The 15,859-nt window shown below is 44.6% G+C and overlaps 1 protein-coding gene across 3 annotated transcripts in view; it reads left to right on the top strand.

The window, feature by feature from the left end:
* The window catches only part of ldah (lipid droplet associated hydrolase), a 344,701-nt gene that overhangs the window by 309,005 nt on the left and 19,837 nt on the right, over positions 1–15,859 (top strand). For all 3 annotated transcript variants that reach the window (XM_078541547.1, XM_078541548.1, XM_078541549.1), the window contains one exon: positions 13,151–13,233. In XM_078541547.1, the coding sequence (XP_078397673.1) occupies positions 13,151–13,233 (83 nt within the window). The remainder of the gene's footprint in view (positions 1–13,150; positions 13,234–15,859) is intronic.

Genomic DNA, 15,859 nt, shown 5'->3' with positions numbered 1-15,859 from the left:
ACAATTAAGCGGGCAATTAAGTCCATTGACGATGCAATTAACAGCGATTTTTACGTGGTCCGTCAACATCTACGGTTGGCGGACGGGCCCATTCTCCCAGGCGGCATTCACATTTTTGTTCACACCTCAATCCAGGGTGGGATGAAATTTCCGTGGGGAAATCAAATAAAAGAGGAATCTGGGGACTGGTTTTCTATTCAGGTGCTTGATGCATGGACGTATTTTGCAGCATTTTTGTCGTTTCCTTTATCCTGTGCAGGTCTGCAGCTCCCTGGGGCAGCTGTCTGCCTTCAGGGAGCTCACGGGAAGCGCTCACTGCACCTTCAGTTCGGTTGGTGTCCGCCCTTTTCCCTCCTCCACCCCGGCAACACTGAACGTTCCTCAGCATGCGTTTCACACTGGCTGGCCGTTAATTGGCCAGCCAATGTCAAATCGCGTTCGGGGGCCAAATGCGGCTGGAGGCCCATTACCTGTCCACTTCCAGGCCCAATGATCGCGCGCGCCTGACGAATGAAAAACTCAGGCCCTTATCCCAGTCTTTTCCTCTTCCTGTAATCTTCAGCTCTTAAAATCAGAGCTAAGTGTCACCAAATCAACTCTTCTTCATTCACCTTATATTCTCTTTTACTCTTTTCGACTTTGGTGGTGTTCTGCATTATTCACTGCTTCTTCGGGGTTTCCAAAAAAAATCTTGAATTGTATCTATTTAATGTACAGAATAACTGCCTTAACATTAATTAAATCACAAATTATCTTCCAACAATACTTTCCAACTGTCACTGAGTTGTCTGGGATGACCCAGTTTCAACAAATAAAAAGCCAATTTCCATTAGCGATCTTTCAAACTTCAGTTAGAATCTTTTTGTTTTGCTCTCAAGTGAGAGAAAGTCAGAAAATCCTTTAGTAGTGGGGCTACCTCAATTTTCTGGCTCCAGTGTTAAAAGGATGGAAGCTATTAAAATATTTTTAAATAATTCCTCATTTACATTTCAAATTATTGGCTTGTTTTGTTCTTCGATGCTCCTTTTCAAATCTGCTCTTGTTCAATGTACATTAACTAACATGGGGACCTTGGCACAGAAATAGTCAAATGTTAGATTATAACCAATGTTGCAATTATAGCACATACTAGAGAAAAATAAAAGTCACATTTGATGTCAAAACAAGCACAAAAAAGGTAAATTTATGTTTGAGATCAAGCTGATATATGAGGTAATAATATGCATTCCTGGTCTGCGGATTCATGTTTAAAATCTGACCTACGCATTTATTCTTTCCTGGAATATGGGCATCGCTGGCAAGGCCAGCATTTGTTGCCCATCCTTAAATGGCTTTCACGCACAACAATATGATAGGTGCATCTGGCTTATCTTCCCTCACTCCGAGGCTACATGTGAGTCTATTTTTTGCCCCTTCTGCAATTTTTTTATTTTTCATTGTCAACTGAACCGAGTTAACATTTGCAATGCAAGTGACTTTTGAGTCAAAGGTTACAGATTGAAACTTCACTCCAGGATTTTAAGGTTGATTCTGAAGTGCACCTTAACTGAGAGTGCTGCATTGTTGACATGCTTTATTTGCAGTGCGGCGTTACACTAAAGCCTTATCTACCTGTTAAAGTGAGCCATTGGCAATATGAAACAAAGTACTTTACAGTGTTCTGACATCCATTCATCTTTTAGTCAATTCCAGCAAAAAGTGATTCACCAGACATTTGTCTTATGCACTGTTATATGACATAGCTGTGTAAGAATTGGTTATCATATTTGCCTGCATAACGAGTGACTGCACTAATTGCCCATTAAAGGGCCTAAATTGGTGTCAAGGTGAGAAGCGGTCCACAGGCATTTCCGCCACAGACTTAATCGGGATGCAGGCAGGAAGGTGGCAAGGTCCCCACTTGCCACCGTTGCACCTAATTAGATGCACCCCCACCTCCAAATGCGCCAGGTGGGAGAGCATAAAATACCACCCACGTGACCATAGAATCAACTACAAGCTCTAATTTTTTCAACATTAATGTCACCGCACATCAGTGACTATTTGTTTAGAAATACATGCAGAATGTGATAAAACCATCTTCACTGTTGTGGCTTGCATTATTATGTAAACTCCTGAGTTTGGTTCCTTCCTGTAATTTCTTCCAAGCACTCAGTCTTCCCAAGCAGAAAGACAAAGATCCTGAGACTACTCAACAGGTCAGACAGTTTCAGTGGACAGGGCAGATTTGTTGATGTTTTAGGTGTGAACTATTCACAAGAAAAGCAGCCAAAACTCTGAACTCTGAAATACAGTAGGGGAAATTTTTGTTTTTACATTACCAGCTTGATGTCACATTTACCCATCCATCAATGCAGTCAGCAGAAGACCCAGTCCATTTTTGTGGTCAGAACTCATTAACGTTGAATAGACAAACTACCAATGCCAATCACTATTTGTAGTCAGATAGTCAGTTAGGAACCCCTTAAAAGTGAAGTGTACTTTTAAAAAGTGGAGAGTGATTTATTGAAGTTGTGGGCATCATGACATTGTGCGTGGTCCCGATTCTCCAATGCAGCCATGCATGTGCTCATAGAAGAAATGAGCAACGGAGAGGTAGTCCTCTTCCCCTCTAATGGAAGATTCGGTGCTTTGCCAATTTGTCAACAGCACCTTCACTGCATCTCCGTCTGCTTGCGCTCACACACTCAACAACCTTCACAACTACTTCCACCTCTTGTCCATGCTTCTGCTTCTTCCATTCATCATGTACATGATGCCAATCTGCCTCACACAACTTCAAAATCCTTGAAAGGGGCATTCTGCTACTTTTTTTTCCAAAGATGCTGGCATGAAACCAAAGGGAGATTTCGAGAATAAGGGGTCACTGTACTCCACAAACATCAATGTTGGCTATCAGCATCATTGACAGAGACCAGGCACGCAGCAATAGAGATGGCCAGGCTTCAGGCAATGTACAGCAGCGTGTTTGACACCATCCTATTCTTTTCTCTTCCTCTATATTCCTTTTGCACTGCGTTGTCACTCATCTATGATGGTAATCATGCTTGCCCTAGTCCCAATGCCTTTTTTTCAACCCACCAGTTGAGTCAGGCCCTGCAGCCTCTCATTGAAGGAGAAAACTCTCCCAAAGAGGCTTTGTTACTCACTCTTGTACTGCTAACCACTCGTGCAGCAATAAGTTCTCCACATAGATAGTGAATTAGAAACTTACTGAGTAGAAGTGATCAGAAGCTGGTACTTGTTTATTCCAATGATCTGCTTGATGAAGGTTCCAGTGGCCTCATGGATCTGACTGAAGTGCAGTCGGCTGCTGGACATGGATTCCTTAAAGGAAATTTGAGCCAAGTGTGTAAGGAATAGCCATTCTCAAGTAGCCAGATTCTCATTTTCTGTGTATGGGAAAAGGGTTGAAGGAATGAAGGATTGGTGCAATATAAAAGCATCACCACAACTCCGGAAAGCGGGGAAAGAACAGCATGATGTAATGCTAGTGATCACATTCAAGTTGCAAGTTGATGGATCAGAAGACCTTGTGATTTATTGAGGCAGTGAGATCATGTGAAGGAGGCTGGAGGGCAGCATGGTTGCAGTCAATTAGGCCTTGAGCTTGAGAGAAGACCACAATCTCTGCCACTATCCTCTTTTTCCTGCTGCATCTGGTTGTCCAGGGAATGCATTGAAAATATTTGCTTCATCCTTGTCTCAGCTCACCTGCTGCTGAAACCCTCATTTGTGCATTTGTTACCTTCTACACTTGACTATTCCAACACACTCCTGCGAGTCTCCCACATTCTACCCCCCGTAAACTTGAGATCATCTAAAATTCTGCTGCCCGTGTCTTAAATCGCACCAATTCCCATTTATCTATCACCCCTTTGTCACTAACCTGCATTGTTTTCTAGTCAAGCAACATCTTGATTTTAAAATTCTCATCCTTGTTCTCAAATCCCTTGTCCCTCACTATCTCCGCAATCTCCTCCAGCCCCACAATCCTCCAAGGTATCTCGGCTCATCTAATTCTGGCCTCTTGAGCATCTTTGATTTTAATTGCTCCACCATTGGTCACCGTGCCTTTAGATGCCTGGGCCTCAAGCTCTGGTATACCCTCCTGACACCTCTCTGCCTCACTGCTTCACTTTCCTCCTTCAAGACACTCCTTAAAACCTACCTCTTTCACCAAGACTTTTGGTCCTTTGACCTAATATCTCCTTTCGTAGCTCAGTGTCATACCTTGTTTCTAACATTCCTGTTAAGTGCCTTGGGGCTTTTAATTACATTAAAGATGTTTGTATAAGTTGTGGATGTTGGCAAAGATTGCATCAAGCTTTCTACTCACGTAGTCATGAACTGCAGGCTCACTGATGCTACTCAGTCTGGAAGGAGCTTGAGGCAAAGAGGTTTGAGGCGACTCCTCAAAGCCTTTCTACCACCCTACAAGGTACAAATCAGGAGTGTAATGAAATACTGTCCATTTGCCATTTGCCTAGATAGATACAGCTCCAACAATACTCAAGAAGCTCAACACCATTCAGGGCAAAGCAGTCTGCTTGATCGACACCCTATCTAGCACCAGCATAGTGCTGGAAAAACTCAGCAGGTCTGGCAGCATCTGTGGAGAGAAAAACAGAGTTGATGTTTTGAGTCCATATGACTCTTCCTCAGAACTGTTTCTCTCTCCACAGTTGCTGCCAGACCTGCTGAGTTTTTCCAGCATTTTTTATTCTTATTTCAGATTTCCAGCATCCGCAGTATTTTGCTTTCACCAACCTTCTATGCCCTTACTGTGTAACCTATGCGGGATGCATTGCAGCAATTCATAAATACTTCTTTGGCAGGCCCTCCCAAACCCATAACCTTCACCATCTAGAAGGACAAAGACAGCTGGTGCTTTGAAACACTTCCAAGTTGCCCTCCAAGTCACATCCTGATTTAAATATATTTCACTATTCCTTCATTGTCACTGGATCAAATTCCTGTAATTTACAGCATTATGGGAGCACTTTCATTATACGAACTACAGCAGTTCATGCAGCAAGTCCACCAGTATCTTCTCAAGGGAAACTGTGAATGGGCAATAAATGCCAGTGATGGCCAGATCCCAAGAATGAACAAAAATAACCTCCCTTATCCACTGTAATAGTAACCTTTTCAAAAGGCTTGTAAATTGGATAATAGAATGAAACTTCATGTATTACCTAGAAGAGAAGGGACACCAGTGTTAATGCTCATTCTGTTTCTGTCATGATCATCATTGGACGAGATCCAGAAGGTTTCCTTCAGACCTATTTAGAAGCTGCAAAGAGTAAGTTTTTGTTTCACCAAACATTTGAACCTTGATCTGATAGCTGAATATGATGTCCTGCTTGGTCCTACAGTGACCAAACTGCAATGAGGAATTAGAACTTAAAAGTTCCAGTGCTAATTTCTGTATTCCTGGAATAATCCATTTCCAAATTGTATGTCCAGATTGAATGAATGAGCAAGAGTTACCACCAGAGGTATGGGCTTCCTCCTCCTCAGAACGAAGTTCACCTTCCTAAGTTCAAAGCTCCTATCGAACCTAATTTTCTCAGACCATGTCAGGTCTACTCTCTCTGTTAAATTGCTCACATTCTCATTTGATGAGGTCTGCTGCACTCCTCCAGTCAAATAATTAATGATGCATTCAGAACAAATCACCATTGCCACTGAGTAGGGAGATATCACATGACTGAAATGGCATGGCAAGAAGACTAGTTTCTTAAAAGGAGCTGTCCACACATGTGTTTACCCGATACAGGTCCATGTTGTATATGGATCTTCTCTTCAAAGCACAAGGATGTTCCTAATTACAATGCGAAATAGAACAAAAAAGCAATTGCTTATGTTCTTTTTCTGTGTAATCTGTAGTAATTATAACCTTATGCAGGATTACTCTTTAGAAACTAATATTTCTTATGCAATAAGAACTACAGAGTATTATCATCATTGTTCCCAGACATGCAGTGTGGACAGGAAGAGAATGAAGCAATGCATAAACAGGAACATACAGAACACGATCAGAAAATACTGCTCTAGAGTTCTTGTACAATTTTTCCCAACAGATAAACCTTATGTAAACAAAACAAATTGCGCAGATTGTTTGTTTTAGAAAGTTACCTGAATTGATTCCTGGCGCATGCTTCTGATTTGACTGCCGCAAGTGGAACAACGTGAAGATTTGAGCCGTAAAGTATTTCTGAAGAATCGCTGCGATCCCAGTGTGTAATAATTCTTCAAAATTATAACCAAAATTAGTACAGTTACTGGCTGGTTAACTTTCAGTTCAGCTCTGAAGGGCCAAGAGGCTGCAGTATTGCAGCTTTAAAGAACAAGCAGCTTTCAGTTCCCATTTGTTTATACTTATATTGGAATACTTAAAGTAAAATAGAGACTGCAGTTTTAAGCTTACCAATCATGAGAGACCACATTTTAAAGGTGAATTGGAACATTGGCTTGGCGTTCTGGACACTTAGTTCTACGTGTTTAGTCTGTATTTGTTCACAAGCAATGGGCCAACGTGGTCTTTTCAATGTGTGCAACACAATACAGGCATTCAGAGCTTACAAACTGCTTCTGCCACTAATGAAATGTTTCTGCTGTGAAACAGAAGCTAAGTGGTGTTTCAATAGTGTGACACCCGCTGCTCAAACATCACTAATGGATTCCATTAAAACACAAATATAAATCACCAAACTCTAGTAGGAGGAAATCACTAAGTTGCTTACTCCAAAATCACGTGCAGGTATGGGTGCAGTGGCAGTACCATATGTTTAAGGCATGCCGCTGTTTAATGTTCACTTTTTATTTTATTCTGCTTTTCCTTTTTTACAGTTGGTTTTTCTGAGTTTAAACTCTGAAGGTTAAGTTTTCCTGAGTTTAAACTACTTTATCAGGTAACTTTATGTGCTCATTTGTATGTAGTTCACATTTAATCTTGTTAACTGACAAAAGAGTTATATCTTTTAATTATCTTTCATATTCTGATAAATAATGTAAAACAAATGTTCAGTGGAGGAAACCTTTCATTGGCTAAATGCCATTTTATAAAGCACTGTAGGGAAGCAAATTCTTTAAGAGCATACTTATGGTCAAACTAACGCAACACAGATTCATGACAGAGGAACAACCCTTCTTACTGTAAACTACCCATCTGCCTTATCCAGAATTGGGATTTACTGTAACACAAGTACTCTTTAAAAATTATTTGGGGCAGTTTGTTGTAGCAACAGAAAGATGTTGAAACTGCAGTCTAGCCTTGAACTTAGAGAACTTAATGACATGAGGGGCTGTTTATACACTGCAGTTCATCTTAAAATTTTCAGCCTAAGAGTGTAGAATAATTTGACCCATTTGGGAATTGAGCAAATTCTTCACTGGAATGAAAATGGACAAATTTCCACTGTCAGTTTTACAGCAGGCAGCAAGTTGAAAATCTGCTTGATTGTGTCTCAAAGACAATGGAAACTCAAGTTAAATAGCTGATTAATGCCTGAGTAGTTTTTGTCAACTCTTGCCTACTGAAATCTTATCATACATTGAGGAATTCAAGCTATTTACAACAAGTGCAGCTTACTTTTTAAAGGCCCTGTTTCTTTGAAAACTATTATTATCAGGTAAAATCCAAATATGTGCGCTTCCTTAGGATGTAGTATCTCCCTTTAAGAAATGTTCATTAACTTTGAGTTGCGAAACTGATTATTATTTTAATTGGTTCGCCTTTAAAGTTGCTGGAGATAGTGACATCAGTGTATTCATCAATATACACTGTACATACAGTATACACAATATACATATTCATGATCCAAACGTCTCTTGGCAATAATAATATTTGTTGAAAATTGTTTTAAATAACATGGCTTAACCGGCATAAAATTGCCAATTTGTGTAGTGGATTTTTTTTAAAAAACGATTTAGACAAGCAAAGGGACTCGTTTGGAAATTATTTCAGGGTTTTCCCTGAAGGTAGGGTCCTAATCCCCAACTGTGTTATTGGGCAAATTGCCAAGTGGAGGCAGGTGGCAGGAGAAATGGAAAGGTTGATCTGCCCCTTGTTGAAGTTGGCCACACAGACCACAAGGCCCCAAGTTTGATTCCAGTTCTGTGCTGAATCTAGATGATCTGAGCCAAAAGCAGCAATTCAGGCACAGGGTGAAATTCTCCCATGCCCCCGCCAGCAGGATCAACGGCGGGCAGGGAGAATCCAACAGGAGGTCCAAAACTCGGTTTCACGTCAACGTGAAATGACAACGAGATCCCCTGATGCTCCCTGCCTTGGCAGATTGCGATTCCTGCTGGACGCCAACATGAAACCACTAATTGGGTGCAAATGAAGCCCCGACTAGAATTTTTTCCCCACGCCCGATTCTCTGTGTCGCCATCATGAGAAACGCTGGTGCAGAATACGTCTGGACCAATGTGGCATACAAAAGTCATGACTTACCTTAAGGGAATTGGTCGCAAGCTCGCAGACATCCGACGACATTGATGCCAAACCCTGGAGCACCATGTGCAGCACAGGGCAGGTGGAGCTTCATCCGCGTGGCTCCACCATGAAGCACCTTCCAGAAGGTGGGAGTTCTTCACACAGCAACCTCGCTTAGGGCCTTCTTTCAGGGACATCGCCTCGGGTTCAGACATTCTTCCAGGGTCTTCGCCATGGATTCAGACATTCTTCCAGGGTCTTCACCATGGAATCAGACATTCTTCCAGGGTCTTCGCCATGGATTTGGACATTCTTCCAGGGTCTTCACCATGGATTCAGACATTCTTCCAGGATCTTCAGCATGGATTCAGACATTCTTCCAGGGTCTTCACCATGGATTCAGACATTCTTCCAGGATCTTCACCATAGATTCAGACATTCTTCCAGGTCTTCGCCATGGATTCAGACATTCTTCCAGGATCTTCACCATGGATTCAGACATTCTTCCAGGGTCTTCACCATGGATTCAGACATTCTTCCAGGGTCTTCACCATAGATTTGGACATTCTTCCAGGGTCTTTGCCATGGATTCAGACATTCTTCCAGGATCTTCACCACAGATTTGGACATTCTTCCAGGGTCTTCACCATGGATTCAGACATTCTTCCAGGATCTTCACCATGGAATCAGACATTCTTCCAGGATCTTCACCATGGATTCAGACATTCTTCCAGGGTCTTTACCATAGATTTGGACATTCTTCCAGGGTCTTCGTCATGGATTAGGACATTCTTCCAGGGATGTCACCATGGGATGGGATCCTGGAGCTGTGGGATGGAAGGCAGCAGGAGTGGGCAGCGAAGGGGTGTTGGTTGGTTGGTGGGGGTGGTGGTTAAAGAAGGCTTGCAGGACTGCAGGTGCGGTAGGGGTGTGGGGGTCTAGAGGAAAGCGTTGGTGGCTAAGGGTGCAGGAAAGGGTTTTGCAGGGGTGTAGCCAGGCAGTAAAGGAAACAGATTGGGAGGTTGGGTAACGGCCGTGTTCGCTGCCGAGCAGTTGTTGGGGGTGCGGGAATGTCATCCAGGTGTGTGAAGTGGGGGGGAATGTCATCCAGATGCGTGAAGATGGGGGTGGTAATGTCACCCAGGCACATTGGGGGTGGGGGAGTAATGTCATCCAGGTGTGTGGGGGGGTAGCAGTAATGTCGTCCAGGTGTGTGAAGGCAGGGGTGGCAATGTGCAGGCGTGTGTAGAGGGGGTGGGCTAATGTCATCTAGGTGTGTGAGGTGTAGGGGAGTAATGCCATCCAGGTGTGTGGGGGAGCTGTAATGTCCAGGTGTGTGAAAGGGGTGGTAATGTTGTCCAGGTGTGTGAAGGTGGGCGGGGGGGGGATGCTAATGTCATCCAGGTGCATGGCAGGAGGGGTGGGGGAGTAATGTCATCCAGGTGTGTGAAATGGGGAGTAATGCCCAGGTGTGTGAAGGTGGGGGGAGTAATTTCCAGGTGTGTGAAGGGGGATACTGTCATCCAGGTATGTGAAGGGGTGGTGGGGAATGTTGTCCAGATTGTTAAAGGGAGGATAATGTCATCCAGTTGTGAAGGGGGGATGATATCGTTCACATGTGAAATGGAGGATAATGGCATCCAGCTGTGTGAAGGGGCGGCTAATCTCGCCCAGGTGTGTGAAGGGGTGATGTCATCCAGGCGTGTGAAGGTTCGGGGGTGGTAATGCTGTCCAGGTGTGTGAGGGGGGGGGAATGTCATCCAGATGTGTGAAGCAGGGTTTGAGTTAATATCTAGGTGTGTGAACAGAGGGGTGGGAAATATCATCCAGGTGTTTGAAATTTAGGTGTATGGGGGGTGCGGGTAATGTCGTCCAGGTGTGTGAGGGGGACTGTAATGTCACCTAGCTGTGTGAAGGTTGGGGTGTAATGTCATCCAGGTGTGCGAAGGTTGGGGTGTAATGTCATCCAGGTGTGTGAAGGGGGGGTAATGTCATCCAGGTGTGTGAAGGTGGGTGTAGTAATATCTAGGTGTGTGGGCGGGGGGGGTAATGTCATCCAGGTGCATGAGGGGGAGAGTTGTGTCATCCAGGTGTGCGGGGGGCCCGGTAATGTTGTCTAGGTGTGTGAAGGGGGATAATGTTGTCCAAATGTGTGAAGGTGGAGGTGGTAATGTCCAGGTGTGTGAAGGGGTGGGGGGCTAATGTCATCCAGGTGCATGAGGGAGGGAGTTAAGTCATCCAGGTGTATGAGGGGGTGGGGTAATGTTGTCCAGGTGTGTGAAGGTAGGGGTAGTAATGTCCAGGTGAGTGAGAGGTGGGGGGGCAGCCCAGTGTCATCCAGGTGTGTGGGGGGGCCCCACCTTCCTTTGGCTGTCCTCCTGTGGGTCAGCTGCTTCCTCTGTAGTGAAAGAGGATAAGGTTGATGTGGTCACAGGCAAAGGGGTTTCAGGGCATGTGGACAAACTCTGAGATTCCTGAGTGGATGACTCAGGTGTCCAGCTGCCGCTCCTCCTCCTTTAGGGTGCCCGAAGGCCCTGACCTGACCCCTTGAGGGGCGGGGCACCTGGACAGAGGTCGAGGTGCCCTGTCCCCCTCTTGTGGTGCCACTGCAAAAGCTCGCCCATGGCTACCACGATAGAGTGCAGGTCTGCGCACATCTCTGGCAGAAACTGGGCATTCTGCTGGACTAGGTTCTCCATGGCGACCGCCGCCCTCCCCATAGTGACCTCGATGTTTGTGCATGCGGGCATCAGTTCATCAGAGAGCAGGCTAACGATCTCCCCTGATTCACGTGCCACCCTGTGATGTCCAACACCTCTGCCTGATGTTCCCCCATTAGTTGACTCTCCGCCATTAGTTGGAAGGTCGATTCCAGAGGCTTGTCATTGGACTCGGACCTCGCAGATGCCTCTTCCCCAGCAGTCCTCCGAGTGCCAGTGAGCTTGGCTGACCCTGCCTCCTCCTGCTCCGGATGCGTGTCCATGCAGTGACCACCAGATTGTGAGACTCTTCCTAAGTTAGAAGTAATACCCACCGAGGTGTGTGTCCTTGGGCTGGTGGAAGGTGCAAGTGTCTGCTGAGATGTCTCTACAGGGGAGCATCTCTCCTCTTCTCCTCTCTCCTGGTTGCTCTCATGGACTAGGGCTTCTGCTGAGGCCTGACAGGGAGTCCCCATCCTCGGCTCTTGGCCTCTTCCTCGTGGCACCTGTAAGTGAGAGAGGAGAGTGCAAGTGACAGCATAAGCTGCCTCCAACATGGAGGCACATTTGACCCTCAGGTTTCTATACCATGGATGGATCCTTTCTGGGTGGACGCCAAAGTCCAAGCTCTCCATCGCCAACAGCCTGGTCCTGCTCCATGCCTGCCGGCTGAGCTGCCCTCTCTTCGAACTCCGTGAGAGGCCTCAGATGTGGGTGCTCCCCTCACATCTTCTCCCATTCTCAACGGTTGTGCCTCAACTTCTCCTGCTCCAAGACAACAGAGTAGATGGATTTGAGAGGAATTGTATGTTCCATCCATTTGAACATGGCAATTTGGTTCAATTCTCATAACTCAACCCTTAAACTAGCCCAGTGTGGCAGAGCATAACTGCGCTGCATGTTGCCCAGAAGGGTTGTGGGCCAGCTGCCTCCAGAGCGCTGAGCCCATCCACATACAAGGAGAAGCTTCAGACAGACATCTGATTTGCGGAGGTTGCTGGTGCACTCTGCGCCTAAGCCCATTTCCTACACCCTCCCCACCCCCTTTCATATAGTGTTCTCTATTGGTTGAAGGGTGAAGGAGACACAATGGTCACTCCACCACAGAGCCAGTGCACTGCATGACTGATGCACGAGTATACCGTTGCCACTGAGTCTCATTTACCCTAACATGTTGCTCTCGTTGTGGTTTATGCAACTAGCTGAGGATTTACATACTCTGCTGGAGCAAATGAGGTCGTTCATCCTCTTGCAGCATTGTATTGCTGACCTCTTCTGCACAGCCTGGGCACTGACGGCATCGGCCTCATCCTCCCTGGGTACAATAGATTCCTCCAGACCTGGACGTGGCCCAGGAGGATGCACAGGGAGGCATTACTAAACTTCGGCGCTGGACCTTCACCTCCCCTTGAGGATGCTCGGGCGCCTGTTAAATATGGCGCCCGGATATGACAACGGAACCCGCACGCTGCAGAAGATGCCAGGAAACCCCTGGCTGCATAATTAATGATGCCGGGGACGGAAGATACTGCGGGATTTCCCGCCGGTCTCAGCAGCGGGAAGTACTCCTCATCCCTGCCCCCACCCCATAGGACCTCGTGCTGGATGGGAGAATTCTGCTCACAATTTCTGACTCCAGCACTAAGAGTGGAAGTGTACTTTGTAGCTTCATAAGTCTTTGTGTAAAGACATTTCTCTCTGGCTTTCTGTTTTAAAATATATTCGCTTATTCTACTCATTTCTATTTAATTGTCCCATCTTTTCATGATTTTAAACAATTCTATCATATCACCCTATAATCTGCATTCTAATGATAAAGAAAAACTTTAGCTAGCTGGATGTTGTCTAGCAAGTATTTTAAAGAAATCTACATGATTTTATCTCTACTGGTGTTTAGAATTAAATACTTTTCCTATTGCTTTTAATGTTTTAAAAGAGGTGTTTTTAAGTGCTATGTTTAGTCTTTTGACTTCCTGCTTAACTGAGAATTTTTATTTTTTTATAGCCAATGCCATGTATATGGGAAGCCAGGAAATGATGCAGGTTGTGCAGAGAGATGATTCCACCATAGGACAGTATTTGAACAAGGTATTCTAGTTTTGAATTTGTTGTCAAAATACCGGTGATTTGCTATTTGAAATCATTGTTTCAATTATGAGGGGGTTAAAAAGTTGTTCCAATGCGGTTTATCTCATTGAGGTTCAAGCCGCTGCACTGATCGTCAAGGTGGATGATTTAGTACTGCCGCTCCATATCAACAACAAGCACTCCCAGCTCTGGTATAGTTCAGCCACATGTCCCAGCTAAAGAAAAACCTCCTCTGCTGCGTCCTCCAAACCCTATCCCTCCCTTTTAACCGAGAAGCTTCTGCCTCTGGTCCCCAGTGCAGCTGCCAAAATTTCCATGCCCCAACCCAATCAGCAAGCTGTCTGTCCGTGCTGATTTTATTAGCATGAGGCCTGACCACGATAATGGATTGGACCTTCTAGTGACACCTTTGGGCGCGGGTGGAACAGATGTCCCACCCACCACCTGCCTCATTTCGAAATCTACCCTAGAATGTTTCAGGACAAGCAACTACTTTACATTTCTTCAGACTGTGCTACTTTATAAAAAGCTCCAGATGAATGAGCAAGTAAACCTGGGGATTTGGTTTTCACCTCCCCAGTGAATCTGAATTTGTTGATGTGCTCTAATTATAGTATTGTTAAACTTGAAAGGTTCATTTTCAAAGTTAAGGGGGACCCCCTTAAAATTTCTGCTGTCCATACGTAACATGAGACTGTTTGCATTTTAATTTAAAATTGTAGGAACAACCTTTCTTCTGGAATTGAGCACATTTGGAATAGACTTCACTCGAAACGACACAGTTGTTCCATGGATTTATGGCTTGAAATTTAGAAGACACCCATTGGTGCTGATTCAATGTCTATCCAGGAACAGTTTACTTTCTATGTTAGAAAGTAGTGGACTCCCCTCTTGATAAGCTGAAAGAAAAGGTATCCAACAATATAAATAAAAGTATTCTTGGTAAGACAAACACAGACAGCTAGTAGATAGACACATTATTCATCACAATTAAGCAAACCTGAAAGAATCTAAAGAAGAATAGTCTCTCACTAAGTACAGTGCTCACCACTTAATGGAACCATTTAATTTAAGGTAACGCTTACTCACTTTTAAATATGTTTCTTTTAATAATAATAGAAATTTTAGCAGAGTAAGCCTTCAGCTCAATATGACTTTGCTGGTGCTAATTGCGTGTCAAAGTGGCCACTAGAATGCTATTTCACTGCTCTTTCCCTATATGCTGCAGTTATGATTCAGGTAACAATTTGATACAAGTATCTGTAACAGGGGAAACGCCAGGGGACAGCGTAGATTCATAATGATCTGCTTGCACAGCTCTCTACTCCGTCAAAGTAGAACTCTACACGCATGGGGCTGGATTTTATGTTTCTCAGCAGGAGGTAGTATGGAAACTGAGTGGTTCGCTTGCTCCCCCACCCCATACCTTCTCAGCTCACCCAATCAAGCGTCTGGTGGCCAATTAGTGGCCATCCAGAGGGAAGGAGGCCAATTAGAGGTGCCAAGGGGGGCTCCACACCCAATCAACACTGTAGGCTGGGACGTCATGCGGCAGAGGGTGATGCCACAAGCAGAAAGTCGGCCACGGCTAGAATTGTAAAGGCCCCCTGCTCTCAGAATCAGTCTTTATTTTTTATTGAAGGCTCAAAAAGATTTCTTAAAGAATCATAAAAATCATACAGATCTTCCCCAGCAGATTCTTCAGGTACATTCAACCACAGTCTTTGGTAACAGGCCTTTTCCACCACCCTTGTGCAATCTTGTCATAGCTACTGTAAAACACGCCCAAACCTTTCACATCCAACGGTCGAAAATGCAGTGGGCACCAAAGAATTGCAGATAATCGGGTTGTTAACAAACCCAATAGCTTGTTAATTAGTCATTTCAAAATGGCAGACCGACTGCCGATTTCCACACTCATTTGCCTTCTGTTATTTGGGAGACTGACGTGATAACATATTGCCAACACGACGCCATCACTCCCTACACACCCTATTTAACATTTACACAATGGGGGCAGCCCACCAATTTGCAGACATAAAATGCAGTCCAAATAATTAAAATTCATGTGTAGAACTCCATCACTGGCATCCAACGCCAGTGAAACTTTTAATATCATGAAAAGTAGGATCATCCTGTTGGCTGCTCTCCATTAAAAACATAGTGTGTCAGATTACCTAATTAGTTGTTAAACTTCAATTTTAAAGTATCTAAATTTGCTTCATATGACTAGCTGAAACTAGTGTTATATTGAAGATCATTTATTCCTATTACTATAGGGCAGAATTTTTCGCTTGGCGAACGGGTGCACGCCCAACCCGTTCGAGTGTGAAATGACGCGTGATGACGTCTGGCGAGTGTCCTGATGTCATTATGCCTCGTGCGATATATTGGTCGGCGGGCGCACGCTAAACTCAGAAGTGCACCTGCCGACAATTAAGAGGGCAATCAAGCCCATTAACAGCGCCATTAACTGAGATTTTTCATTGCCTGTCCAACGTTACAGTTGGCGGGCGGGCGAATCGGCCAGGCGGCCTTTGCATTTTTCAGGAAACCTCATCCAAGGGCAGAATGAGCTTTCCATCGTTAAATTTAAAAAAAATAAAATTGTATGGACAGAATTTTC

Source organism: Cetorhinus maximus, chromosome 5 (assembly GCF_964194155.1).
Source record: "Cetorhinus maximus chromosome 5, sCetMax3.hap1.1, whole genome shotgun sequence".
Lineage (NCBI taxonomy): Eukaryota > Metazoa > Chordata > Chondrichthyes > Lamniformes > Cetorhinidae > Cetorhinus > Cetorhinus maximus.
This window is presented reverse-complemented; position numbering and strand designations above follow the sequence as displayed.